Source organism: Tenrec ecaudatus, chromosome 17, assembly GCF_050624435.1.
Source record: "Tenrec ecaudatus isolate mTenEca1 chromosome 17, mTenEca1.hap1, whole genome shotgun sequence".
Classification (NCBI taxonomy): domain Eukaryota; kingdom Metazoa; phylum Chordata; class Mammalia; order Afrosoricida; family Tenrecidae; genus Tenrec; species Tenrec ecaudatus.
In genome coordinates, this window is record NC_134546.1 from 17871824 (window position 1) to 17898355 (window position 26532).

At 55.1% G+C, this 26532-nt stretch overlaps 1 protein-coding gene across 1 annotated transcript in view; it reads left to right on the forward strand.

Annotated features, from left to right (window-relative positions):
• Positions 1-25223, forward strand: part of DPYSL5 (dihydropyrimidinase like 5) — a 47565-nt gene extending 22342 nt beyond the window's left edge. The window contains exons 2-12 of the mRNA XM_075535761.1: positions 3839-3997; positions 4676-4855; positions 5835-5903; positions 7562-7606; positions 10356-10431; positions 11423-11579; positions 17045-17186; positions 18611-18753; positions 19999-20206; positions 22512-22680; positions 25138-25223. Coding sequence (XP_075391876.1) covers positions 3839-3997; positions 4676-4855; positions 5835-5903; positions 7562-7606; positions 10356-10431; positions 11423-11579; positions 17045-17186; positions 18611-18753; positions 19999-20206; positions 22512-22680; positions 25138-25223 — 1434 coding nt within the window. The remainder of the gene's footprint in view (positions 1-3838; positions 3998-4675; positions 4856-5834; positions 5904-7561; positions 7607-10355; positions 10432-11422; positions 11580-17044; positions 17187-18610; positions 18754-19998; positions 20207-22511; positions 22681-25137) is intronic.
• The last annotated feature ends 1309 nt before the right edge of the window (positions 25224-26532 follow it).

Sequence of the window (26532 nt, forward strand, 5' to 3'; positions counted from 1 at the left end):
GTAAGAAACGATGTTTTCTGTTGACATGTTGGACAGGTTGTTGTGAGGTGCCGCCCAGCCCGTTCCGACTCTCAGCGCCCCTGTGCACAACAGAGCCACACTCCGCCCGGTCCCGTGCCGTCCTCAGCATTGGTCTCAGGTGGGGCCATTGTGGCCGCCATGGGGCCGATCCATCTTATTGAGGGCCTTCCTCTTTCTGTGCTGCCTTTCAGAAAAGTAAGAACAGCAAATGATCAATCCCTTCATCTGAAGATGCTTCTTGCTAGCGTGTGCCCCGCGGTGGGTGGGGCTGCACCTGTTTCAGCACATCTGGAAGCATCTCGTGTGCTTGTGTTGAGTTCGGCTTTTTCTTACCCAGGAGAGCATCACCCCGCTGCCATGCCATGACTGAGATAGACTTTGCGAAGGTCGTTTTGAATGACCTTCATGAGAGAGCTTTCTAACCAACACTGTTCTGGGGTCCCTCCAGCTCTGCCCACTCCACACTCACATGGTCATGTATTCTTAAACATTCTTCTCCTCCAAGGCCTGGGCATGGGATCGGGTTGAGTCCTGCTGTTGATTTTGACAAGGCTGTTTCTGCGAGGAATGGATGAAAAGAGGCCTGTCATGTCTGTCATATCACACTCATGGGCAGACTGAGCTTGTCAATATCTACCCAGTAGGGAGGAAATAGACATGTTTAAGAAGCCAGCTCTCTGGATCTTGCCTGGGAGGAAACCCGGGCTCAGATTCGCCAGTGTCTGGTGTGGACGCCGTGCCTGCAGCCGGGGAAGTATTTGCTGACCCCATTACATTCTGGTTTATCTCCAAGATGCATGTGCCCCTTTTCAGCTCTCTCGAGTGCCATCTGGTCCCCTCGAGGACCCTGAGCAGGGGGCACACAGGGCGTCCAGGAAGTGGGGGAAAGTCAGGCTCACTACGGGTGCTCTGGCTCCGACTCTACTTTCCCACCCTCTGCCCAGACTCTAAACTTTAGAGGGCTCTGCTCTGACCACACGCTGCATCCCTGAAAGTCCCAGACCACATGGCCCTGAGCACTTCCAGGACCTAGCCTAGCCTGGCTATGTTCTGAGGATGCCAGGCACCAGGTCATGGGCAGCCAAGGGGCAGGCACAGCTCTGACCTGTGGGCCGCAGAATTGAAGCCAGGGTTGGGGGTGAGCTGAGGGCAAGGAGCCCGGAAATTCTAAATTGCAGCCTGGCCTTTTGGTGCTCGTGAAGGTGCATTTGGCAGAGGAGGGGGTTAGAAGTCTTTTGTTCAGTGGTTTGTTACTTTTAAGTAATTAGAGACCTGGCACGTAGACCCTCCTCTTCTACTCACCTCCATCGAGTCGTGGTCACCCCGCAGCGACCTGACAGGCCAGGAGGGAACTGCCCTGAGGGTTCCCGAGACTGTGACTCTTCTTCCTAGGAGCGGGCAGCCTCATCTTTCCCCAACAGAGGCTGGTGGCTTCCAACCTTGTGGCGAGCAGCCCACTCATCCCCCTTCGCTGCGCCTCTCTTGCCCCGGGACCACAAGGACACGGAATGGCTCTGTCTCTCCTCCTCACACTGTTTGCAGTGCCCCCTTTTCCGCCCCAGGCTACCCACGTACCAAGGGGGTGCCAAGGGAAGCTGTCTACCACAGAAGAAAACAATTGTGTGTAAATCCCCAGTGTAGCAGACTCCCCCACGCTCCTATGCACAGGGGGGTGGGGCTTCAAGTCAAAATAGAGTACCACCACCTGCCGTTTGGATGCACCCCCGGGCTGCAGCCTGCAGAGTCAGAAATAGAAGCCAAGCTTGTAAGGCTACAATCTGCACTGCTTTGCCTCCTTCCAGTCCTCCCGCCCCTCCACCACTGTTCCTGCATGTGTACCACACACCTACCGCCCTCTGTTGGCTGCCCGGAGACCCGCAGGAAGTCAGACGCCAGTAATAATTGTTGCTGCTGAATTTCCCATGAAGATCCCCACCGGCCCAGCCACGGTCATGGGGTGGGGTGAAAATCAAGCTCGAAAGATTTTTCATTTTAATGGTTGTTTGGCCACAGAACGGATTTTTCTTTCCAGCCCCCTTCTTCCGCAGCAATATTTCCGATTGGGGATCGAGGCGTTAGCTGAATAGAGAAGCGTGAGAATCACTTGAGACCAGGTCCTTGTGCTCAGTCCTCTCTTCCACAGAAGTCGCCAGCTAACAGCTAGATTTTGCGTAATTAAACACGCACATCCGGACAATGGGTTACCCAGTCCGCTCGGGAGATGATGGTGGCCCTTGACCACCAGCCAACAAGGAAGGCATCCTCACTGTGTGCCAGCTGGCGTCTGGATCGCAGGTGAAGCCACCTGGGTGAGGTCGTCCACTTGGGAGGCGGCAGAGCTGGGACTCCAACCCACAGCTTGGATTCCTAATTGCTGCAAGGATGCAAATAGAAGGAATGATTTTGTCCAAATGTGTGCCTCGGAAAAGGGGATCCCTTACAACCTCTCCCGCCTATGTGGCCCTCTCAGTCATTCAATGAGAGTGTGTGTGTGGAATCACATATTAGCCTGGAATGCCCTCTGACAGATACCTGCTTGGGAAGGTCATGGGAATCACCTGAGCCAATGGTTTGGTTTGGTTTTTACAGGGGGGAGCGTTTGTGTTCCTATCTTGCTGCACCCTCTCCAGCGTTGTTGTTTTCTGGAGGGTTTGTAATTGGTTGTCATTGGGGGCATTTGCAGATGGTAGCTGGTCATGGTTTGGATTTGCACCTCCTGGATGAGCATTTTTTCATGAATATCTTTTTTTTGGTGAACTCTCTGTTTGTGTCCTTCGTTCATGTTCTGATTGGATGATTGTTTTTGTGTTTTCTTGGTGAGGTCTTGCAGGGGTCCGCAGAGTTTAGAGATGTGTCCTTGCTCAACCTGGTGCCATCCCTGAAGATCCCCCCGCCACCCCCCATATCGCCCGCCTGCGGGCTTTTGCTTTACTGAGAGGGGGAAGCTTTTAATACAGATTTTGTAATTAATCCTGGGAGCATACCTTGCAATTACAAATGAGGCTTTTAAACAATTCTTCTTCTTTTTAAGTAGCTCTGGCGTGGGAACTGTAAATGAAGTAATATTTTCATTGATGGATCTCACATGGATAGAGACCTTGCTGAATCTCACTCACAGAGCTGAATGGGACTTGGAGATGGTGTGCTGGGGGTGGGGTGGGGACAACAGGTTCGAATAGGACTGTTTCATGAAAAGTGAGAGAATCAAACATTTTATCCAAAATAACTTTTTTGTATATTATGATCTAAATGGGCAAGCCACACCAAAACTAAACCCACTGACATTGAGTCAATTCCGACTCATAGCGACCCTACAGGACAAAGTAGAACTGCCCCTGAGGGCTTCTGAGACAGTGAATCTTTCCCAGAGCAGAAAGCCTCATCTTTCTCTCGTGGAGCAGCTGGTGGTTTCAAACTGCCGACCCCATGGTCACCTTGCTGCAGAGCTCCCCAAATAGAGAGATAAGACTTAATTAGTAAATATCATAAACAGACCTTTGGTTTTGTCATCCCTGAGGGTTTATACATCCTAGTTGGCCTGAGAGGTATTGTCATAGGGAAAAATCAGGGTTGACCCAATTAAGCAGCAACCCAAAGTGCTGAGCCGGAAACCCCAAGATGGGGAGGAAGCAGGTTCAAGTACCACCTCATGATGGTGAAGAGCCCGCTCCTCCGGACAGCTGCACAGAGGCCAGCAGTTGTCCTCACCGCCTCTCGGGAGGTCCGATCTGTGGCCATCCTGAATGTCCACCCGGGGCACCTGAGTCAGCACGTCAAGCGCAGGTGTGACGAGACTGCCTCTCCTACCCCCCTGCAGGCAGCACTGGTTGGAGGCACTACCATGATCCTGGGTCACGTCCTGCCCGACAAGGAGACCTCCCTTGTGGAAGCCTATGAGAAGTGTCGGAGTCTGGCTGACCCCAAAGTCTGCTGTGACTACGCCCTCCATGTGGGGATCACCTGGTGGGCACCCAAGGTAACAGTGCTGGCTGGGAGGCAAAGAGAAGGCACAGCAGGCTCTCTTAGGCTGAGAGTCATTTGAGCCGAACCAGGGTGCATGGGGCTCTAGTGCACGTCTAGGACACCTTTCTTACTTCCTAACTCTCCCAAGCACCCCCCACCCACCAAAGAGAAAAAACACTTAAAATCGCAAGAGTGGGCTGGCCTCATCTGCTTAACATAATGGAGTTAAGAGCCGGTTTCCAGCAGACACAGGCTCTAAGAAGTTTCCTACGGCAGGAGGGTCTTGCTCTGGCCATGACTCTAGCTCCCTCTGCATTAGGTGTTGCTGGCACAGTGCTGCTGAGCAGGGCGCTGAGCAGGCTTGGGATCAGGGGTCGCTTCCTGTTTGTGCTGAGAGGCAATAGCTTCCAGCTGACCTCTCTCAGATTGCCTGGGAGGCCTGGAGCCCAGTGAGCTTCTTGCTGCTGGGTCCCGCTCCCCCTCTGGCCTGTGGCTCAGCCTGGCTTCTTCCCTGCCTCAAGCCTTCCCTCTGTACCCACTTTGTGCCTGTGCCCTGTGCCGGGTTGGGGAAGGTGAGCAAGAGGGAGATTGCCAATGTCCTTGGGGTGCCTCCATTGCTCCCCTAGCACCTGCCCATCTGCCTCTTGGAAATCGGGAATCCCAGAATGTTTCCTTTGCATGCTCCTTCCAGGTGAAAGCGGAAATGGAGACCCTGGTGAGGGAGAAGGGTGTCAACTCGTTCCAGATGTTCATGGCCTACAAGGACCTGTACATGCTCCGAGACAGCGAGCTCTACCAAGTCTTGCGTGCCTGCAGGGACATTGGAGCGATCGCCAGAGTCCATGCTGAAAACGGGGAGCTCGTGGCCGAGGCAAGTATGTGGTAGGGAATGTGGTAGGGAGTGGGCAGAGCTCCTGACCACCCACCGTTCAGACCAAACAAGTTGAAAAAGGTCAAGTGAGTTGAAAAAGGTCAAGGAAAGGGTCAGAAAATCCAAATGATTCTACTCTCCATTGGGTGAGGGTGGGGGGTGGAATCTCTCTTTATAGCCCCCAAAGATTTCCAAGTTAGCTCCCCCGGGTTTATTTCTAATGCCACTTAGCCCATGTGGCTGCCACGCTAACAAGCGCTTGAAGCAGCCCTTTGGAACGATTTGAATGAAATCTGGCATGGAGACTAAAGAACATTGTAGGTCTCCACTTTGCCGTCCCTCCTCCGAGGAGCTGAGATATGACAGGGACCTCTTCACCGGCACCCAGAAAGAGCACCCGCATTGGACACCTACATCCTAACTAGGACACCTGGGTGAGAGTTAGTCTGGGAGCTGCTGAAGGATTGATTTGTCGAGATTCTCATGGCGGAAATTCTGACTTTCCTATCAACAAAAGACTACATTGCTTTGGTGTCCCAGGCCGATTGGCTAAGCCCTGAACTGTATTTGTTAGGATGAAAGGCTTTGTTGAGTCACTTTTTAAAGTGACCATCCGGGAATTTCCCTACAAGGGACCCGTGGTTGTCATGCCCATTCCAATAGGGAATGTGGAGCAGAGTAGAATCATTCTGTAGCGTTTCCAGCATTGGAAGCGGACGGCCCCCCAGCTTTCTCCTGAGGAGTGGCTGGCGAGCTCACGCAGACCTTGGGACAGTAGCCAAGTGGCCTCCGCTGCCCCAGCAGGGTTCCCTACGATGGCCGCTGATGGCTAGGACAGAGGCAAGCCCAACCACAAGCCTACAGGAGGGAAGGGGCCGTGTCTCACCAATTTCTTGTCTTGCCGATTTCGTCGCCGTCCCTTCGGCTCTGCGTTTCCCTTCCCTTCCGTGATTCCACCTTTTCTTTTACCGCCGGGCAGGGTGCAAAGGAGGCGCTGGACTTGGGCATCACCGGCCCAGAAGGGATCGAGATCAGCCGTCCAGAGGAGGTGAGGAGGACTTCCTGTGGCCCTGGTCAACCTCTTTCGCGTAGCTTTAGAGAGCCGCTTCAACCGGAAGAGGCATCCATAAATATAAGTCATTTTGAGCTCTCCTGGAGTGAAATTCCCCTTGGGGATGCTCCTGGCAAGCAGCGCCCTCCCAGAGGAAGCAGGCTCAGCTTTGAGCTTCGCTGGGAGAGACCATGGAGAGATCGGTCCGCCCATCAGATTCTGATTTCAAAGATCTGAGGAAGAGAATGACCATTCTCCTCCGATGGCTTGGCCCCAAACGGAACTGGGAGAGGAAAGACGGCCTGCAAAGGCCCTCGGGTGTCCGAAGGTCCGAAGGCATTCCAGCCATAAGCTCAGTGCCATGGGGGTGACACCCCTTGGAGCATCTGAGGAAAGCTTGGGACCCTTCCCACCAGAGACCGGGTGTACACACATGCCCACGCCCTTTACTCTCTTTACCCCCTGAAATGCCCTTCTGTCCCTTAGTTTAGCCTGGATACACTTTTCAAGGTACCACCACGAGTCTCCATAGCACTCCTGCTGAAGGACTCTGTTCTGGAGGGTGCACGTTAGACTAGTGTCTTCTGAGCCTGTGATCCTGATCATCTGTCAGGGGGAATGGTCTCTTTTATTTCTTCAACTCCTTAAATGTACCGTGGCGGGTGGATGCCCATGAAGGGTGGGCGGGGAGGTGTCGAGAGACCAAGAGAAGCCCGGAAGGTGAGGGTAGTCATCATCGTAGAGGAACCGGCTGGACCCCACAGGGGGTCACCTGGGGAGTCCTGTTGCTCTCCTGGCCTGGATCTGTCCCTGCCTGTTGCACCCTTGAACGCAGGTCCTGTTTTGGCGTGTCAGAATGGGTAGAAAGAGCCCCAGATCCAACAAAGCACGTATTCTAAGGGCATGCCTAGAACAGGGATGGCGTCAGGATGGGAGAGAGAGAGCAAAACATGACCGTGCCCGGCCTATGAGTAATCATCACCATCCTCATCTCCTGACATTGCTAGTCCAGCCCTGGGTTCCCTATCACCGCTTGTCTTATCAACTAGGGCGGACCGGGGACCCCGGAGATGTTTGTCAGTGTCGAGAGATCTTTGGGGTCATCACATTGGAAGAGGCACTGCTACCGGCCCCAGTGGATAAAGGCTCAAGAGGCTGTTAAACATCCCATGGTGTATAAGACAGCCCCTCCATCTCCCCCCACCCAAACACACAATCACCTGGCACCAAATGCCAACCCAGACCGAGGTGGAATCCCAGCTTGGCATCTGCCGACAGGGCTCCGGGACACAGTGCTGAAGCTGCTGTGCAGACAGGGCACCCAAAGCCGAGAGAGGTGTGACTGTGGGGCGGGTTCATTGGCTCAGTACCATGTACTGTGGTCTGGGCCCCTTGAGCAGCACCTAGCAAGAATCCGTGAGGTGTAACAAGCCCTAGGATTGTCTCCCGGCATCAGCCCAGAGGGCTGGAGTTTGGAGTCCTTTCCGGGGATGTGGCCCCGAACCACCCCCACCCCATCCCCGTGAATGCAGCCGTCCCCGCCCGCTCTGCGTCAGATTGTCCAGCGGCTTCCGTCCCGCGCGTTCTTGGGCACGTGTGGGCTTCCCTGGGGAAGTGGGTGAAGCTCGCTTCTGCCCCCCCTTTGTTTCTGACAGCTGGAAGCGGAAGCCACTCACCGCGTCATCACCATCGCAAACAGGGTAAGTAGGCCCCGCCCACCCGACATTTGGGTTCCACTCTAGGCTCAGAAATAAACGCACCTCGAGAGTGGGCCTCCTGCAGCACGTGCCTGGCTCACAGGCCCCCGGAACTGTGTGCTGAGGGAGCGCTGTGATGCCCAGAGACCTGGCATGACCCCTTCATCACCCCCCTTCCCCCCATCGGACCAGCTGAAGCCCCAAATGCGTGGCCTCCAATGAGGTGGGAGAAGATGTGGGGGTGGAGGGGGGGCGGACCTCGGAGCCTCACTGCCCAACCCGGGGCAGCCGCCGTGGAGTCAACTCCAAAGCATGGCAGTGCCCTGTGTGTCCGAACTGAACGGTTGTGAGAGCTTTCGGTGGCTGATTTATCAGCAGTCCGTCATCAGGCCTTTTTCCCGAGGTGCCTCAGCGCTCCAGCCTTTTGGCAGACCAGCGCCATGTCTGTGGGCACCACCCAGGGACCCCGTTTATCTTAGAGGAAGTGCAGCTTCCTGCCGCTGCCGTGAGGAGCCCTCAAGTCCCTAGGCACAGCGGGAGGAAGCCTGGCCGGGCCCTGTGCCATCTCACCATGAGGGTGCTGCCTGCGCCCATGGGTGCAGCCACGTCAATCCTGCCCCTCAAGGGCCTCCCTCCTGCCCCCCTCTCTTACCAAACTTGATGTCCTTCCCGAGAACTTGTCCCGTGTATGGCCATCCTTGCTCCCAAGGAGCAGTCTGGCCGTACTTCTGAGATAGATTCCTTCTCCTGGCAGTCTGTCCCCTGGTCTCCTCCAGCACCGTAAGTCAAGGGCATCCACTCGTCTTCAGTCTTCCTCATTCCACGTCCAACTTCCCCACGCACAGAAGACGACTGGTGACCCCACAGCTGGGGACAGGCCACCTTAGTCCTCAGTGACACCCGCTCTTTCCCCTGAAAGAGGGCTTCTGCAGCGGATTTACCCAACGCACGACATCCTTTGAGTTCTTGACAGCTGCTCCCAGGAATATTGAGTATGGGTCCAAGCAAAATGAGTCTTGACTCCTCCGATCCGAAAGCACCATCGTTCAAATTTACGAACCCCTCCGTACCCCCACTCCCGTTCATGGTTTCATAATGCTTTCTCCAGTCAGGGTAACGAGGGGCAAGGGCAGGGTGGAGTCAGCGGTTCTCACTTAGGTCGTAACCTAATATAAGTTTCTCCATCATATGCGAGTCACCTCTGGGAGACTATTTTATAATTTGTAAAATTAGACTGGGAATATTATTCACTTCGCCCCAGACAGTTGTGAGGCTCAAAGAAACCGTGGGAGGGCCGGCACATTGTAAAGAGTAGAGCGTGTACAAAGGTTATTCCGCCTTGCACATGGAGACTTCCTGGTCTGAGTGGCTGAGACCACCTGAACCACTCCCTCCGGAACACGGTCCCTGGACCAGCCGCATCAGCATCACTTGTTAGAAATAGAAACCTGCCAGAGGTAAATTCTCAGGCTCCTGGAAGACCCACTGAAGCCCAGACGGGTCAGCAATCTGTGCCTCAACCTGCCTTCTAGAAGTTTCAGGTGGACACTAACGTAGAGAACCTCTCCTCTAGGGGGGTTGGGGGGGGCGCCACGCCATGGGAGACCGTGGGGTTGGGTTAGGGATCACAGGGAAACACCAGGAGGTCATGAGACCCTCTGGCCTCAGAATCAAACCAGCCTCTACAGCCCCTTCCTCCTAAGGTGATAAGTAAAGGAGGTGTCGAAAGAACAGTTGAGAATCCAGGTTTACATTAGCAGCTCGACAGGATAAGGACTTTGATTTCTTGCCATGACAACCGTTATTTTATCAGTTGCTCCCCAGTGGGAACATATCCCAGAACGAGCGAAGGGCTGACCAACAGAAGAGCAGCTCCCAGTTTCCTCGGCTCAGGCATTTCCCCAGGGAAGTGAAGTCCGAACCCAGTTGGAGGGAAAGCCAATCGATGCCAGAGTCCAGGGCCCGGTTTTCAAGCATCAGCCTCATCTGGATGGCTGGACCGGGAGCCCTGAGCCCCTTGCCTCTTCTGTCCTTCCCCCGGGGCGCTGTCTCAGATGCAGCAGCTCTCAGAGGATATAACTCGTCCCTTCAAACTGAATATATCACGCATGACAAGCTGTCACCGTCTCCATGAACGGGAAATCAAAATAGAAAAACAGCCCCTAGTGATACATTAAAAATAGTCGTGGTAGTTAAAAAAAACAACACAAACCATCAAGCTCGCTTGTCATCGCATCCATTGACTGATTCGTAGTGACTCTGTAAGACCAAAAGTGTTGAAAGCCCAAACTAAATCCACTGCCCAGTCAATTGGGCCCCAGCTCATAGCACCCCCTGCAGGATAGGGTGGCCCAGCCCCGTAGGGCCTCGAAGCCCTAACAGTTGACAAAAGCAGAGTGCCACAGTTTCCGCCTCCAAACGGTTAGTGCATTCACGCATCCGAGCGCTTAACCAGTGCGCCCCAGGGCCCCTCTCCAAAGAGTTGATTAAAGCCTCCTTCTGGGTGGATGGTAGAATGTCTGAGGTTCTCTGGCCAACGGGCTCCTGGCTGGGCCTGGCAGCTGCTTGCCCCCCTTGCATGCAGCTTCTCTGTCAGCCAGCCCCAAGCCCTAGAGCCTAAGATAGCACCTTAAGGTAGCCTTGGGCCATGTTGGGAAGATGCTGATGCCAGACCGACGTGACCAGACTTCTATGGGTGCTGGTTAAGTTCATGGGGTGACACTCTACTGGCCACTGTCTTCCCTGGGTCTAGACTCACTGTCCAGTCTACCTGGTCAACGTGTCCAGCATCTCGGCCGGCGACGTCATCGCAGCTGCTAAGATGCAAGGTGAGTCCCTGAGAGTGGCGGGACAGTCGTGGAGCCCCAGTGCGCCCCCCACCCACCCACCTGACCCTCGGGCCCCCCTTCCCCATCCCCACACCGCCTTCCTCAGGAGCTCCCCATGTTTGCCGGCTGAGCGCCTGGTGTGTTTCTCTGCACATTTGTATGCATCGCAGCCTCACAGGGTGTCTGCCACCTCTCCTGGGCCTAGTAAAAATGTTCCAGGTTGTAAATCAGTTCATTAACTGGTGTCTTTTGGGCTTCTTGAGTATTAGTGGTGGTTGCCTTGGTAACGAACATTGAGTCCTGGACCAATTCCAATGGACATTCACAGGATGCCAGGGCAGTCGCTGAAGAAATAGCAATGCGTAGACTCAGCTTCCCCCTGTCGCCCTGGGAACCCTGGGTGCAGGCCCTCTCAGGCCGCCAGTGGCTTTGCCATTCCTTGACGTCCCAGCCCAGCACACGGTGCTGATGAAGTCCTGGTCACAAGAGAAACAGAGTCACGGTCACAAACCCAGGGATAGGAATAGGACAGAGCATGCCAGCCTTCTGCTCTGTGGCCTTCAGACCACACCTGGCCTCCGCCCTAGTTGAAGCCCTTGGCTGCTGCCCTGAACTCTGCTGGCCTCCCACCTCTTGCGCCCCTGCCCACAGGCCCCACCTCCAGCCATCTCCTGGAACCGCCTGCCTGTCGCGAAGCAAGCTGTCAAACAGCAGGCTGCACTGCCCCTTGATGTGGCCTGTCCCACCCCCACCCATCAAGGCTCTTCTCCCCTACCCACGGCGCCCTTCACACACCGTGCTCCCCGCAGCATCACGGGAAGCTTCCCCCAAAGCAGGGCAGCTGCCCAACCTGGGACTCTAGTGTGCTCCCAAAGGCGGGATGGTCCCCGGCTGCCCCTTCCACTCTCCCTCCCCTGTAGGATGAGAGGTTCTGTTGGCTGACCCCCCTGCTCAGTGGCTTCGGAACCTTTGGTCTTGACCTCTCTCCCAGGGAAGGTTGTGCTGGCAGAGACCACCACGGCCCACGCCACGCTGACTGGCTTGCACTACTACCACCACGACTGGTCCCACGCCGCCGCCTACGTCACGGTGCCTCCCCTGAGACTGGACACCAACACCTCCACCTACCTCATGAGCCTGCTGGCCAAGTAAGCCCCTACCCCCCTACCCCCACCCCCACCCCCACCAGCACCCTCATTACCTCACCACGCATGCCTGCCCAGATCACCACAAAGACGCCACAGGCCCTTTGCTGGTGTTCTGCGGTCTCCAGAGTCCACCCCATGGTTTCCTTCCTCTTAATCCTCTAGGACCACTTGCTTTGGGGCCATTGGGGGATGGGCACAGAGGGGCAGTGCAGCTTATCCAAATGCCCCCCGTGGAGCAGCAGGTGTGACTTTGGATTGGTCCTGGGATACCCGGAGCTCTCTGTCTCTCACTGGTTTTCCTGCCCCTCTCTCAGAGCTCACAGGGTTCCACCCTTGTACCCCCTCTCACCTGAGTCCTTCCTCTCTGGCCCCCTTTCTCTCTACATGCTCTCCTTTCCCCTCAGACCCTGTCCTCCACCTTGGTTTTTTTTTTTATACCCCTACACCACATTTGAGCTCAATTTGTGTATATGAGGGAGTACTCCCCGACACATACACACACACACACACACACACACACGAAAAGCTCTACTGGGCAGAACTTTTGTAGTACGCATTTTCCCCGCTAGGCGAGCATCAAGCAACTCACTCTGAGTTAGTGCACCCAGTGATGTCACCTGGGAAGGTCCTCTTTTATCACAGTGAATTTTTTCATAAAAGCAGTTTCGCTCAAACTTCGTTTTTTGCAATGGTGATTTAAGAGAACAGCATGCGGCTGTCAAATTCTGTTTCCTGCTGGGGGGAAATGCCGCAGAAACTGTTGTGATGTTGAGCACAGCTTACAAGGACAGCGCTATGGGAAAAATCTCAAGTGTACAAATGGCTTTCTCATTTCAAAACGGTGACATGTCAATCGATGACAAACCTCATTCTGGACGTCTGTCAACATCCCAGATGAAAATGTCAGCTCGTGGTGCACTTGGAGTTCATTCCACCGGGTCAGACAGTTAATTGAGCTTTCTGTTTAGAGGTTCTGAGAAGATTGCATAACAGTGTGCGACCAAAAAGGCCTGATTTGTGGCAGACGTTGGAATGGTTTTGCCACCACAACAATGCACCTGCTCACGCACCCATCTCAGAGTGCCAGTTTTTGGCAAAAAACAGCACCCGACTCACCTGACCTAGCTCCATGCATCATCTTTGGTTTCCGTGAATGCAGAGGGACATGAAAGGACAGCGATTTGACGACATAGAAGAGGTGACGAAAAAGCGAGAGAGGTGCTGTCAGCCATCCAAACAGATGAGTTTGAAAAACGTTTCCAAGAATGGAACCGCAGATTTGACAAATGTTCTTTTACAAAACATAGCTTTGGGTTGGGGGGGGGAGTCCGGTTTTTTGAATAGTCTCACGAACAACATAGATTCAGTGGAGCGCACCACGAGAACATTCTGTTTGGTCCCAACGCTCCCTTGAAGCATCCTCTCCTGGGGCTTTGGGGTGGACTGGGGAGGGAAGCGCCACTCCCCACCATGAGGAGAGGAAAAGACGACAGGCCTCTTCATTCTGCCAACCCCTTGGTCTCCCCCCTCCCTGGGCTTCTGCATGTATAGACCTGGGTGGGGCTGGAGCACCCCTGCCTCTTCTAGGCTAATGGTGGGGGGTAGTTGAAGGAGGTGACCAGTCCCAATTAAAGGTGGCTCTCTTTAGATTCTTGGGCACTTATTCCATCCACAGCCTTAGCTTTCAGCCCTGATTGTCACAAAACTCAGCCACCATCAGTTCCAACTCATAGCGGACCTGTCAGGACTGGGTAGAACTGCCCCTGTGGGTTTCCAAGACCTTTTACGCGAGCAGACAGCCCCTTTGTTCTCTGTGGAGCAGCTGGTGGTTCCAAACTGCTAGCCTGTGGTTAGCAGTCCCACTCTTTGCCCACTGCACCACCAGGGCTCTGCCATGGTCAATAAGGAAGCAGAAAGCCCCCACCCAGCATTCTGTTCTCTGGTTTTCCCAGTGAGGTGGAATGCAGGGCCTCTGCGGGCCAGCAGGGGACGCCGTGGCCAAGTGGCAGTCATTCCATTCCCTCTCCTTTGGTTCCCAGCACCTGCTTTAAATGAGCTGAGAGAGGTGAAGGGAGACGTTCAAGATCAGTGAAACACTTTGGAAAACGCTTCTCCCTGGGGAAAAGCAGCCTCCTTTTCATCATTTCTAACAAGAAGAACACGTGTCAAGAACCCACTCTAGCAAAAAAGAGCCCACTCCAATCCTTTGCACTTGAGGCCAAATTACAATGACTGACCTCTGCTCTCTGCAGGCAAATTTAGCGGAAGAGACAAAGATGAATAATACGCTTCAGGGTCCAAAGCCCCGCCCCCCCCTGCATGAGAGGACCTGTGCCCTCGTCCGTTCAATGATGGGGGAGTCATTAATTGAGTCATCTAAGAAGTTATAGCTCATCTATTTTGTCAAATTTATTGAGATAGAATGATCATTTCATGCATTATGGAAACACCTGTAATCTCTCCCCTTAAACCAGTGCATATTGTAAACGTGTGCTGTCTCGCAGGACTGAGAGCATCATTTTAACATTTTAATTACATATAGATAGGCATTTGTGACTGCTATAACTTAGCTCTTGTAACACGTGGCCAGCACTGGAGGCATCCAGAGTCCTTGCCGGAAGTTGTAGGGTTCCTTTTTTTGAAAGCTGAGTGCTCAATGAGATTTGTTGATCAAGGGATAGGAACTGGGCCAGGTGCTTCGGGGTGGGGGTGGGGGGCGTCTGACCTGCAGCCTGTGTTTCTGGAGGGTCTCTCATCTGATCTAAGCCATTCCAGGAAGGAGAAAACCTTACAGATCCCATGCATCCCCAGTGGGTGTTACGGGTCTCCTTGGGGACTCCAGATTCGTGGAGAGGCCCCGAGGAGTCTGTTTGACCCCGGCAGAGTTCAGTATGGCCACAGAAGAGCCGAGTCATGTTCCTATGGTTTGGCCAGCTCATTTGGCAAGAGCTAGGACTCCTGAGCCACGCCAGGGACCCACGGGAGCCAGCTCTGTGTCCTCTGAGAACCTTCAGCATGTGCCTCCTCACCAAGTCGATGAAGGCCTTCGGCTCCCAGATTGCTCTTCTGAAGTCCAGGCCTCCGATGGCCACAGGCACTGAAGAGCCTTTGCTGCCTCTGACACAAAGCGATGTAGACTTCCTCACCTGGTTCTCAGGACTCCGCTGAGGGGGCCCTTCAGCTGAACCTCCGAGCTTCTATCCACTCAGGCCTACCCCATTTCCTCGAGGCTGCCCTGGTTGGCATGCTGGAGCATGCTCTGCCCTCCGCACTCCACACCTCCAGGGTCTCAGCCTACAAGTTCAAAGCAAGGCCACTGCCAGCCTCCCTCGGGCAACTCGGCCAAGTGCACTCCCAGGCTCTTAGTGACCAAGGGGCCCCTAGAGCCCAGCCTGCTGCATCACCACTGCCTCGTGTGGAGAAGAGGCTGAACCACTGCCTTGAGGACCCTGTCCTGGGTGACCCATCAACATGCAGATGAGACTGTGACTCTGAGTTGTTTGTGAACATGTGGCTGCCTGACCCAGCACACACCGCTTGCCAGCTGGGACTGGCAGGGGGGTGGGGTGGGCAGGCCTGCGTGTGATTCCACGAAAGGAGAGCCACCACCTCCGCCTGGGCATCTCCCTTTAGTTACACCGGAGGCTCTCACTTTTTCTTTGTTTACTCTTCACTCTTACAGCCACCATCCCCAGATGGCCCTCCCTGATGGCTACTGTTTCACTGACAGCCTGTGGGACAAAGAATGCATTTGGCCTTTTGTCTCTGGTTTCTGAAAACAGGCCTGGGAACTCCCCAGTTACCCAAAGTGTCTTTGTCCTCTGCCCCCACATCCCCAAACAGCCAGGCTGTATGTAAATGTATGCAAATGAACCAGGGAGGCACCCAACCCCACCCTGATGACAGAAAAAGAGGGGGAATGATTCAGCCAGTAATGCATAGTCATTAAGTCATGCCTATACCAACTGGACATCCCCCTTAAAGAAGGGTCATGGGGAGGAGACAGTCAGGGTGCAGTGTAGCAATGATGAAACATACAACTTTCCTCTAGTTCTTAAATGCTTACTCCCCAACCCCACTATCATGATCCCAATTCTACCTTACAAATCCGGCTAGACCAGAGGATGTACACTGGTACATATAGGAGCTGGAAACACAGGGAATCCAGAACAGATGATCCCTTCAGGACCAGTGGTGAGAGTGGCGATACCGGGAGGGAAGGTGGGGTATAAAGGGGGAACCGGAGGACGGACAACAGAAAAGTGGGTGAAGGGAGACATCAGATAGTGTAAGACATGACAAAATAATAATAATTTATAAATTATCAAGGTTCGTGAGGGAGGGGGGAGTGAGGAGGGAGGGGGGGAAATGAGGAGCTGATACCAAGGGCTCAAGTAGAAAGCAAATGTTCTGAGAATGATGAGGGCAAACAAATGTACAAATGTGCTTGACACAACGGATGCATATATGGATTGTGACAAGAGTTGTATGAGCCCCCAATAAAATGATTTAAATAACAAACAAGTCATACCTATGCATTGGGTCCCAGAGGCTCTGGAACCCTGGGTCTGAGGACTTTCTCTGGAGGCTGTGGGGAATGCTGGGAGCATCCTTGTATGGGAGAGGGTGTAGCATGTCACGGGAAACTAGGAACTCACCCAAGCTGGCTTCCGGTGTCTCTTCACTCATCTCCTTCCCGGTTATAGTAACGGGTGCTGTAGGTGATGCAGTCAATCCATCAGCTGCTGCCCAGGAGAAAGATGAAGCTGTCTAGTCCCACAGAGGTCTGCCATCTCCTCTGTCCCTCCCTAGAGGATCATTATTGGCTTGAGGGCAGCAGGTTGGGTTAGGTCCTGCTAAGTTGCAGGTAATAACAGGCTAAGTGAATTCTGTGAGCCGTAATATAGAGAAATGAACCCAGCAGGGACTGTGGGCTCTTAGCCCGGGATGGCTGATTCGGAGAGATGCTGCAGAGGCTTGTGAGGACCGTGCGTAACTGGTGGCGGCAGAGAAAGGCCGTTGCTGACGGGCAGCCCTCATCTGTGACCTAGCCCTGAAGACTAAGTGCAGGCAGAGAGGTGCTGCCCAGGCCAAGTGCAGGAAGCTGTACAGACTCCTGTCCCCCCATTGTCCTGGCCCAGGGTGCTGGCGATGCCATTTGTCCTGACTCTGGGGTGGCCCATGACCAGAATCAGAGGCGTGGGAGGATGCAGGCTGGGTGCCCTTCAGATGACAGTTGGGACCGTGTTGATGCTTAACACACCGTGAGCAGTCAAGGTGGGGCTTGTCCTAGCAGGTGCCCAGTTAGGACAGTGCACTGCCACACTGCCCGTGGGTTAAGGTACCAAGTGGCAGGGCTGAGATTTAGATCGCTTTGCCCGATGTCGAGCTAAGCCAAGGCCCCACACCTTCCTCCCCGCAGTCTTGCTCCCTTCTGACCTGGTCACTTCCTTCTATCCGCCCAGTGACACTCTGAACATCGTGGCCTCCGACCACCGGCCATTCACCACGAAGCAGAAAGCCATGGGCAAGGAGGACTTCACCAAGATCCCGCACGGCGTGAGCGGCGTACAAGACCGCATGAGCGTCATCTGGGAGAGAGGCGTGGTATGTTTCCCCGGGCCCCTCCCCACCCAACCCAAGGTGGTGGGGTTACTCCAGGACTCCTCACTGACAAAATTCTTAGGTGAGCTGGTTCAACCACAGCTTCTCGCTTCACTCAAAAATAAAGCAACACAAAAGAGATCGTTTTTTCCTTCTTTGTGTTTTTACCCCCCTGGTCAAAAGAGACCATGCAGTTTAGTCTAGGAAACTGGAAAACACAGAAAGTATAAGGGGAAATGAATCAGCATCATTTCATGCCCAGAATTACCTCTGTCAGCCCGTGGCTATGTTTCTCTGGTCTTTTTCTATGCTTGTACTAGATCTGAGGGGACTTCTAAAAGCTTGGGGGGGCATGGGAATCACATTATCTTTCAATTCCATGTTCCCACTAGCTTTTTGAAGCCCTCTCCTGTTACTTGAAAAACAGAATTCATCTTTCCTTTGTGTTATCACCTATCAGTGTATTTGGGGTTGCTTCCCGAATCCATAGTCCTGTTTATTGGGGGGAGGGGGTTTGAACGTGTTGAGCTGTTCACCCCAAGGTCAGCAGTTCAAAATCGCCATTCGCTGCTCTTCAGGAGAAAGATGAGGTGTATACTCCTGTAAAGAGAAAACCGTGTGTGTGTGGTGGTGGGGTGTGTGTGTGTGTGTGTGTCTTATACAGTCGCTGTGAGTCAGCATCGACTACCTTGGCAGTGAGAGAGATGTAATATTTCCTCCAATGGAAGCACCATCATTTGGGGGATGATTCCCTGGGGTTTAGAGCCATCGTCCAACGCCTGCTCTTACAGAGAATACGGCAAGAACCTCTCTGTTCAGATGCCTGCACTTCTGATCATTTCCTCCGGGAAGACTCCTGGAAGGACATTTCTGGGCCCACAGACATGGACGTTTTTGAGGCGCTTGATATATGCTCTTTAATTGCTTTTCAAAAAAATAAGTAAATAAAGACGACAGGGACTGGGGCTCAGAAGAGCACCTGTTCTGCCTTCGAAGAAGGATGAATGGTGGGCCAGGAGCCCTCCCAGTTAGGTACAGCAAAGAGGATCAGCCCCAGCGAGAGTGGGCGTCCTCAGGACTGAGCTGCCCACTCAGGGGAGAGGTGGGTGGGACCAGGAGTCACTCAGGAACCCCCTCAGAGAGGCTCCTGTGCTCTCACAGGTGGGGGACTCGGGCAACAATGCTCTAGGCTCCTGCTTCATCTAGAGGGGCGCCGGGGTGGGGCTGCTCTTACAGAGTCGGTGGGCGTGCACCACCACGTGGACAGCCTGTTAGAACAGGGCCCTGCTGCCCATCAGGGCTGACGGAGGGCAAGATGTCATCCGTCTCATCCCGTGCAGCCCACCATCAAGACAGGGTCAAGGTGACCTGGGTTTGAGGCCCTCGCCCGGGGCCTGGCTGGCTTGACACTTCCACCCCCATTTCAGGTCGGAGGAAAGATGGATGAGAACCGTTTCGTGGCCGTGACCAGCTCCGATGCAGCCAAGATTCTCAACCTGTACCCCCGAAAGGGCCGCATCATCCCAGGAGCCGATGCCGACGTGGTGGTGTGGGACCCGGAAGCGACAAAGTAAAACATGCTGCCCTCTTCCGGGCTGGAGGGACTTGGGAAGGGAAGGAACGTGCGTTCTCCAACCCACAGGCCTGGCATGTTTGCACGGCAGGGCTGCTGTGCACCGGGCGCTGAGAACCAGCGACCAGGGATGGGGGGTGTGGTTTGAAGCCTGGTCCAGTGTAGCCGCACCTGCCCAGCCCGTGCCAGTTCTCCAAGTGGGGTCCCATCTTAATCTTTCCTCATCCTATTCCCACACGGCTCTGAGAAGCAACTCAGGGGCTTGTCTCTATTTCCGTGCTCCTCCCGAAGAAACTAAGCAGACTCCCCACATCACCTAGCTGCTGCGTGGCGGGCTGACCAGACCCATAGACACCCCTGGCCTTTTCTGCCCATCCTCTGCTTCTCTGTTTGAGGGCACCGTGTCTGGCCCCCAGAGCCTCAGTAGGCACCCAGAGTGTGGCTAAATGGCACGTGCTGGGCGTAGTGGGCACGGATGGATACGGAACTCACCTCTTGTCTTCCCAGACACGCCATGCAAGACAGCACTGCTGGTGTGCCTTTCCTTTAATCCTTTCATAGAACATTCCATCCATCCATTGTATCAAGCATATCTGGACATATGCTGTCATCATCATTGTCTAAACATGTACTTTCTATTCGCACTCTTGGTATCAGCTTTTTCCCTTCCCCCACCCCTCGTGACTCTTTATTATTTTCATATCTTACACCGACCACTGTCTCCATTCACCTGCTTTTCTGTTGTTCTCCCCCCCGCTGGTTGGGGGTGTGTGTGCAGATTATGCATCGATCATTGCGATCGGTTCCCCCTTCCTCCCCTCCACCCCTCACCTGAGCTTCCTGGTATCACTACTCCCATTTCTGTTCCTGAGGGGTTTATCTCACCTGGATTCCGTGTGTCTGTGTCATGAGCTCTTATCTGTACCGGTGTGCATGGCCCGGTCTAGTCAGAACTGAAAGGCACGTCTGGGATCATGATCGTGTAACACATCAGCCACTGAAAACCCTTTGGAGCCCAGTTCTTCTCTGACACGCAGGGGGTCGCCATGGGCTGTAACTGATTCCGTTGGCTCTGCTTCCTGATGGCTGGCACCGGTCCCCATTCCCAGCGGTCGTAGCTATAGCCGGTGCTGGAGCTTGCTTGGCGCAGCCTCTGGGCACCACCCCTTCCCGTGAACATCCTAGGAGAGCCTGACCTCTCCTCAGGGTTCTTGTTTTCTCTCCCTGCCTCCCCCACCCCAGGACGATCTCAGCCAGCACCCAGGTGCAGGGAGGAGACTTCAACCTGTATGAAAACATGCGCTGCCACGGCGTGCCGCTGGTCACCATCAGCCGGGGCCGCGTGGTGTACGAGAATGGAGTCTTCATGTGCGCCGAGGGCACCGGCAAGTTCTGCCCGCTGCGGTCCTTCCCGGACACTGTCTACAAGAAGCTGGTCCAGAGAGAGAAGGTAAGGTGGGGCAGGCAAGGGGATGCAGGGGGAGAGCGTGAAGCCGCCACCCCCTGCTGGGGAACGATTTTTAGCATTGGCCACCGGACACGTGCTTTGGGAACAATAGATATAGTAGTTTATATAGGGCCTCAGGGCAGGTGGAGCCTGAGCTGTCTTATTTGCCCTGGAGTTGCTGTTTCTCAAATCTCTGTGACTACGGAAGGGTGGGTGAGCTGGCGTGGTCAAGTCTGGAGCAGTGAGGATGGCCCTGAGGTCGTAGCTAACCTCCACTCCCACCTCAGACTCCAGCTCATTTCCAGGAGCTCCTCTCTCTGAGGGGCAAACAGCCAGTCCTCGCCCTCGCCCCCCTCACTCTCGCCCTCACCCTCGCTGCCTGGGGACTGGCTGCAGCCTTTGCCCTGAGAGCTGGCGGAAATCCCCAGTGAGCAGCCAGGGTGCTGGGGAGGGCAGCCCTAGCCTGTGCGGGAGCTCTGGTAGAAAAAGAACCTTCCTGAGAGACAGCACCATGTTCTTCCTCTTTCCCCGGGTGTGAGGACATGGTGGTGGTTTCTCTCTGGCTGCCGGCTGGGGAAGGGTGAGTTGTCAGATGTATTGTGGCTGAGGCCTGGGAGCCATGCTCCCTCTGCCCCCACACCAGCTGCTCTCACCAAGGCTCACTTGAGAGACACTCATCCTTGACCTTCTCATTTTTTAAAATTTCTTCATCCGATTTGCCCCAAATCCTATTATGTTGCTCGCTTCCCTAGTGCAGAGGATCCCTGGTGGCATAGAGGGTCACACTCTGGGCTGCTAACCACAAGGTCAGCAGTTCAAACCCATCAACCTTTCCAAAGGAGAAAGGTGAGGCTTTCTGTTCTGGTACAGCATTACAGCTTCAGAACCCCACAGGGGCAGTGCGACTCTGTCCTCTAGGGTTGCTGAGTCAGAATGCCCGTCTAGCGTGGTTTCCCCCAGTCTGCCTCGTCCAGGTCCTCTGTGCACGGCTGGTGCCCCCTGCGAGTTCTGGAGATAATGTCCCCCTGAAGGTTTCTGGGCCACAGTCGGGCAAATTGCTGTCACCTGACCTTGTTGGTCAGCTACCCGTACATCAGGGTGTGACTACGCCAGGCCCTAAGTACCAGCTCAGGGGAGCCATGCACCCAAGTGCCTTCCAAAAGACCCCTCCACTCCCCCTCTTTTCTCACACCCCCGGAAAAAAGCAAGAACAGTGCAGCCATCTCCCAGGCCAGCATCAGCTTCCCAGTCCCAGATCCAGCCCCTCCCCTGGGACCAGCTCCAGCTCCAGCCCCCACCAAAGGACTGGGAGTGGAAAGGACCTTCTAAGAGACAGACTAAGTTAGCATGGCCTGAAGTCTCTAGGAATCCGCTCCTAGGAGAAGGCCTTTTAAGGACAAACTTGAGTTTGGCATGCTTGCCGTCAGATAGATAGTCACACGACCTCTGCCCCACAGTCAGAGTGCCCCACGGGTGACATCATTTTCCTTCTCCATTGCCTTTTCTCGATCCTCAGCAGCCTCCCCTCCTTGTTCCCTCCCAGACACGTTCAGAGTAGCTTCTACTGCCCTTGCCCACCCAGCTGTGCTCAGAACACCCACTCCCTGGCAGGTCTGCATAGGTGCCAGCCCAGGGTGACCCGAGGACCAGCAGAGCCCGTTCTACCAGGTGGGGTAGTGACTCAAGGCCCCTGACCAAGACTCCCCTGAGCCTGACAAGAGGGGTGGATTGGAAAGTGTTGCATCTCTTTGTCCATCCGACCCCATAGCCATTCTACGATGTAGTGGCTTCTATCCTGACTTTACAGATGAGGAAACTGAGGTGCCGAGAAGTCACCGGGGTCCCTTGTGCAAGGTCGCACAGTTCACAGGTGGCAGTACAAGGCTTGGAGCTCAGTCAGTCTGGTTCCAGAACGCAGCCTCCTAACTCCACTGCCTTGGTATCATCCTGGGCACTAGATCTGAATCAGCCCAACCCCCCCCCCCCAAATGCATGGTCTCGTGAGAACCTGGCATTGCTGTGTGCCAGAGGGCCCGTGATGGTGAATATCTTCGATGCCTACCTGCAACCTTGTGAGGTTTCCACTGATGTGGGGGAGGAGCCAGGGGACATCACACACACCTCAGGGGTACATTCACACAATTGTCAGGGACTCCAGAATCCTCCAACCTCTGGGCTCTGGTGTAAGAACCCTTTGTCCTGGGCCGTGAGCAGACGGGCAGCTTCTAACACCCTGTGGGCCCTCCTGGGGGCTGCCTCCCAATCCCTTGGCTCTGATGGTCCTGTTGTTTTCTCCATCTTTCATTAGACCTTAAAGGTTAAGGGAGTGGACCGCACTCCCTACCTGGGGGACGTAGCTGTGGTTGTACATCCCGGGAAAAAAGAGATGGGAACGCCACTCGCAGACACTCCTACCCGGCCAGTTACCCGGCATGGGGGCGTGAGGGACCTTCATGAATCCAGCTTCAGCCTCTCTGGTAAGAGCAAGGACCACCGGGATTCCCCCCACAGTGAGGCAGTGGGGTGGAGGGAGGAGAGGCCACCCCAGGCAGTGGGACTTATGCCTGCTTCTCCTTTTCCTCCTCTCTCTCTCTCTCTCCCCCCCTCCCTCCCTCCCTAGTCGATGTCCACTGAGTGTGTGGGGTCCGTTGGAGGAGAACAGGTGGTCTCCTGGCCCCTGGGACATGAGCTGCCCAGACAAGCCTTGGCCAGTCTTGAACTCTAGCCACGGTTCTTGAATTAAGAGCTCTTTGTTCCATGAAACACCTTAGGGGCCCTGAGCACAGGGGCTGTCCCAGAAACGACCTGCATTCCAAAGAAAAAGCCCTCTCTGGGGTCTGTAGGACCTTAGCCGCCTCCCCCCTCCCCACTGTCCATCCCCGCCCCTTGCCAGCCTCTCCAAAAAACTTGCCTCTCCTCCCTCCCTCTGACCTGTCTACACCTGATCCACTTTTTCCCCTCCTCAGCCTTCTTCTCCACCAGGAATTGCACTACATAACCTTAACCCTCTTGTGACCCATGGGACCTATATCACCCACCAACATTTTCAGCTTCTCAGGTTTCTTGGGAAACTGTTATCCCAATTGTAGTTTGTGCTACCACCTGACAGAAACCTGCGGGGATCTGAAGACACGGGCCTCTGCCCACCCATCCTACCACAACTCCACTTGGGACCTGGGTACCCCACATCTTTGTAATCACAATCCATATTCCTTCCCCCTTCCTGGAAAAAAAAAAGGTATTTCTACCTTGATTGCACCATGGCTTCCATGATGGAAACCTGTGGTATCAGTAAAACAATTCAAAGCAGAAAACCATTCATCTGTGAAAGGGTTAAGTAAACACACATTAGTTCTCCTTTGACTTCTAACTCTCAGCCTCCTCCCTTATCTTTCTGTCCCTTGGGTCATGTCCCGGACACACAGTGCATCAGCAGAAGCTCTGCGCTCCTGGGATGTGTCCTGCCTGGTTCTGACTGCTGGGGTCTACTCCTGCTGCCTCCCGGAGCCGTGACTCGGAGCCTCAGACTCCTCTTAGCCTTGACTGTCTGTGCACGGGGACTTTGTTCTTGTCAGTGGGACACCGTGCAGGCATTAGGGAGGGGGACCCACTGTCTCTCAAGTTCTGGACCCCAGAGGGGAATGCGCAGGGCTATCAGGCACCCTGGACCTTCAGACAGAGCAGGTGGAAACTACCACCATTTAAAGGGGGCAGGCGCCCACATCTTTCAGTTCCCCAGGAGCCGAGCTGATTGGTTCGGGGATGCACTCGGATGGAGGCCGAGTGGCAGCTCACAGGTTCTGGACTGGGAGCCCAAACTTCGAGAGGGACAAGGGCTTAGTCCTCACACTGAACACGTGGAATCTACTGGGAGAAATATGAGCATTCTGACTGGAGGAGCCCCGGAAGGAGGGGGCCCTGCTAAGCTTCCGCTGTGCCTGGCCTTGGTCAAAACTGAGGTGCTTAGAGTCTGGGGCTGGGGGGCCCTCTCTCCACTGTGCACCTCTGCCTCAGAGCCGAACTTATTAAGGACACAGCTCCCCCTGGGCTCTGGGCCCACTGCTGCTCCCACCAGGTGAGGGGTCCACTAGGCCAGGTCCCAGGGGTGCTGCCTTGGCTAGCACCTGCAACAACCCCCTCCCCACCCCAGGAGGCAACAAGGTCCCCCAAACCATGTGGCTTCCATAGGCCAGCGGCTGCCCCTGCTCCTTCCAGAGTGTCTGGGCAGAGTGACTGGGCAGAACACGCCTCATTCTCTAATGGGCCCCAGGCAGCGACCCCCTGCACTCTGCCCCAATCCTCATGTGTTCTAGGGCAGGGGTGGAGGACCCTTTTCCTGCCAAAGACCATGTGGTATTGATCAGCTCCTCCCGGGGCCACACAGAATTATCAACTTAAAAATTAACCTGATGGGGTAGCTGCAGCTGCGTCTCTGGTGAGGCATGTGATGTTGGCTGGCAGTGATGATGTCATGCCCCACCCTCCCCTGGAGAAGGCCCCACTGTCTCCCTGAAGCACTGGGCCCTCTCTCCATTTCTAGCTAAGTCTTGGGCTCTTCAGTTCTGGCAGCAAAGGAATGCCCCCTCCCTCCCTCCCTCCCTTTCCCAAACCCCGAGGTATAGGCACCAGGAAACCCAAGGCTTGGGAGGCAGTGAAGGCTGCCTGGTGGGCAGTTAAATGCCCAGAAGCAGAAGCTCTGGGTTCGCATCCAGCCTCTGCCACTTAGAAATGTGTGTAGCTGTGGACCCAACAGTGGGCCAACCTCTGGACTTCCCTGAGCCTCAGTTTCCTCATCTGTACACGGGGGAGCATCGCTGTGAGAACTGAATTAGATAGAGGCCACTCCCCTGGCCTTGGCAGCCCCTGGGCCTCCAGTGACTGGTGGGGGTGAGGAACGGGGGCAGCTCACTCACCTGTCTGCTTCCTCCCCGCAGGTTCTCAGATCGATGACCATGTTCCAAAGCGAGCTTCGGCTCGGATCCTTGCTCCCCCCGGAGGCAGGTCAAGCGGCATTTGGTAAAGGCACTGACCAGCCCCCCAAGTGAAGACGCACCGCCACCACCAGCCCCGCACACCTTCCGGCCGCCGCAGGGGCCGGAGAGGCTGGGCTGGGCAGCTCACCACCTGTGGGGGGGCCCACAGACCGGGGAACCCTTCCCACATCTAAAGTGTACTTCACTGTGCTTCAAGCCAACCCTAACAGGCACTTTGAAATGTGTTCTTCCTGCTGTAGTCCTTTCCTGCCTCGCCCCAGCAGAGTTTTCTGGGGGCCAGGACCCCCACACTATGCACAAAGCCCGATGCATAGACCCTAGCCCAGCCCCTCCCCGTGCTGCCTTGGGGAGCTCCCAGGCTCCTGTGCCCTCCCCAGGCTGAGCAGCTTTGGGTTTTCAAAGGCACGGGCTCCCTTCCCCACCCCCTTGGGCCCAGGGTGGCATTTGCCAGGTTGGGGAGGGCGTTTGCTTTCCACCGGCCATGCCCGGGACACCCTGTTCTTCCCGATGCACCCCTGGCCCCGAGTGGGTGTGGTGGGGATACCCTGCGCCCCTCGCCGGCTTCTCTTCCCTTCCCCATGCCCTCTGGGAGTCACAGACCAGGAAGGGCGGGCTGAGCGGTGTGAGGCTGGTGCTAGGCGCGTGTACATGGTTTTGTTTTGCACGTTTGGTTTGCGCAGTGGTTTGGTTTGACTTGTTTGTGCATCCTGTGGGGAAAACAAAAAACAGAAACAATACAAACGGTGCTTCGTGTCGCTAGCATAGCATAGAAACAGGAATAGATGTGGTCGTAGAAGATGCTGCACTCCACACCAACCAGACAGCCAGCCCTCCTCTCCCCACCTGCACTCCTCCTGCCTGCCACCAGAGCCCCTAGCCCCCACTCTCCTTACGACCACCCCCTCCGCCCAGTCTGAGAAGGTGCCTGGGATGCTGGCCCCTGGGGCAGTGGGGAGCAGGTAGGCTTCCCCTTCTCTGCGGGGACCACCCGTCCCCCTGCTTCCTGTAACTGTTCCCTACTGGACTGCTGGCCGTGCCTCCTGTGTGATGCCAAGGACCTCCCCCATCCCCCCACTGGCTGCTCAGAGAAGGGGGAGTGGAAGAGGGGGCTGGATGGGTGCCAGAGGAGAAGCCAGGCTGGCAGGGCCCAGCAGCCCACCCCACCCGCCCCACCAGCATGTGGTCCTTCCTCATCCAGTTGGGCTGTCCCAGGCTCCCCAGCTCCCCTGAGGTCCTCTGTCCACCCTGATGGACTTGGGGTGTGGCTTAGCCTAGGCCCGCCCTGTTACGCCTTGTCTTCCCCTGGCACGTTTGGTTTGAGCGCCCAGCCTTGCA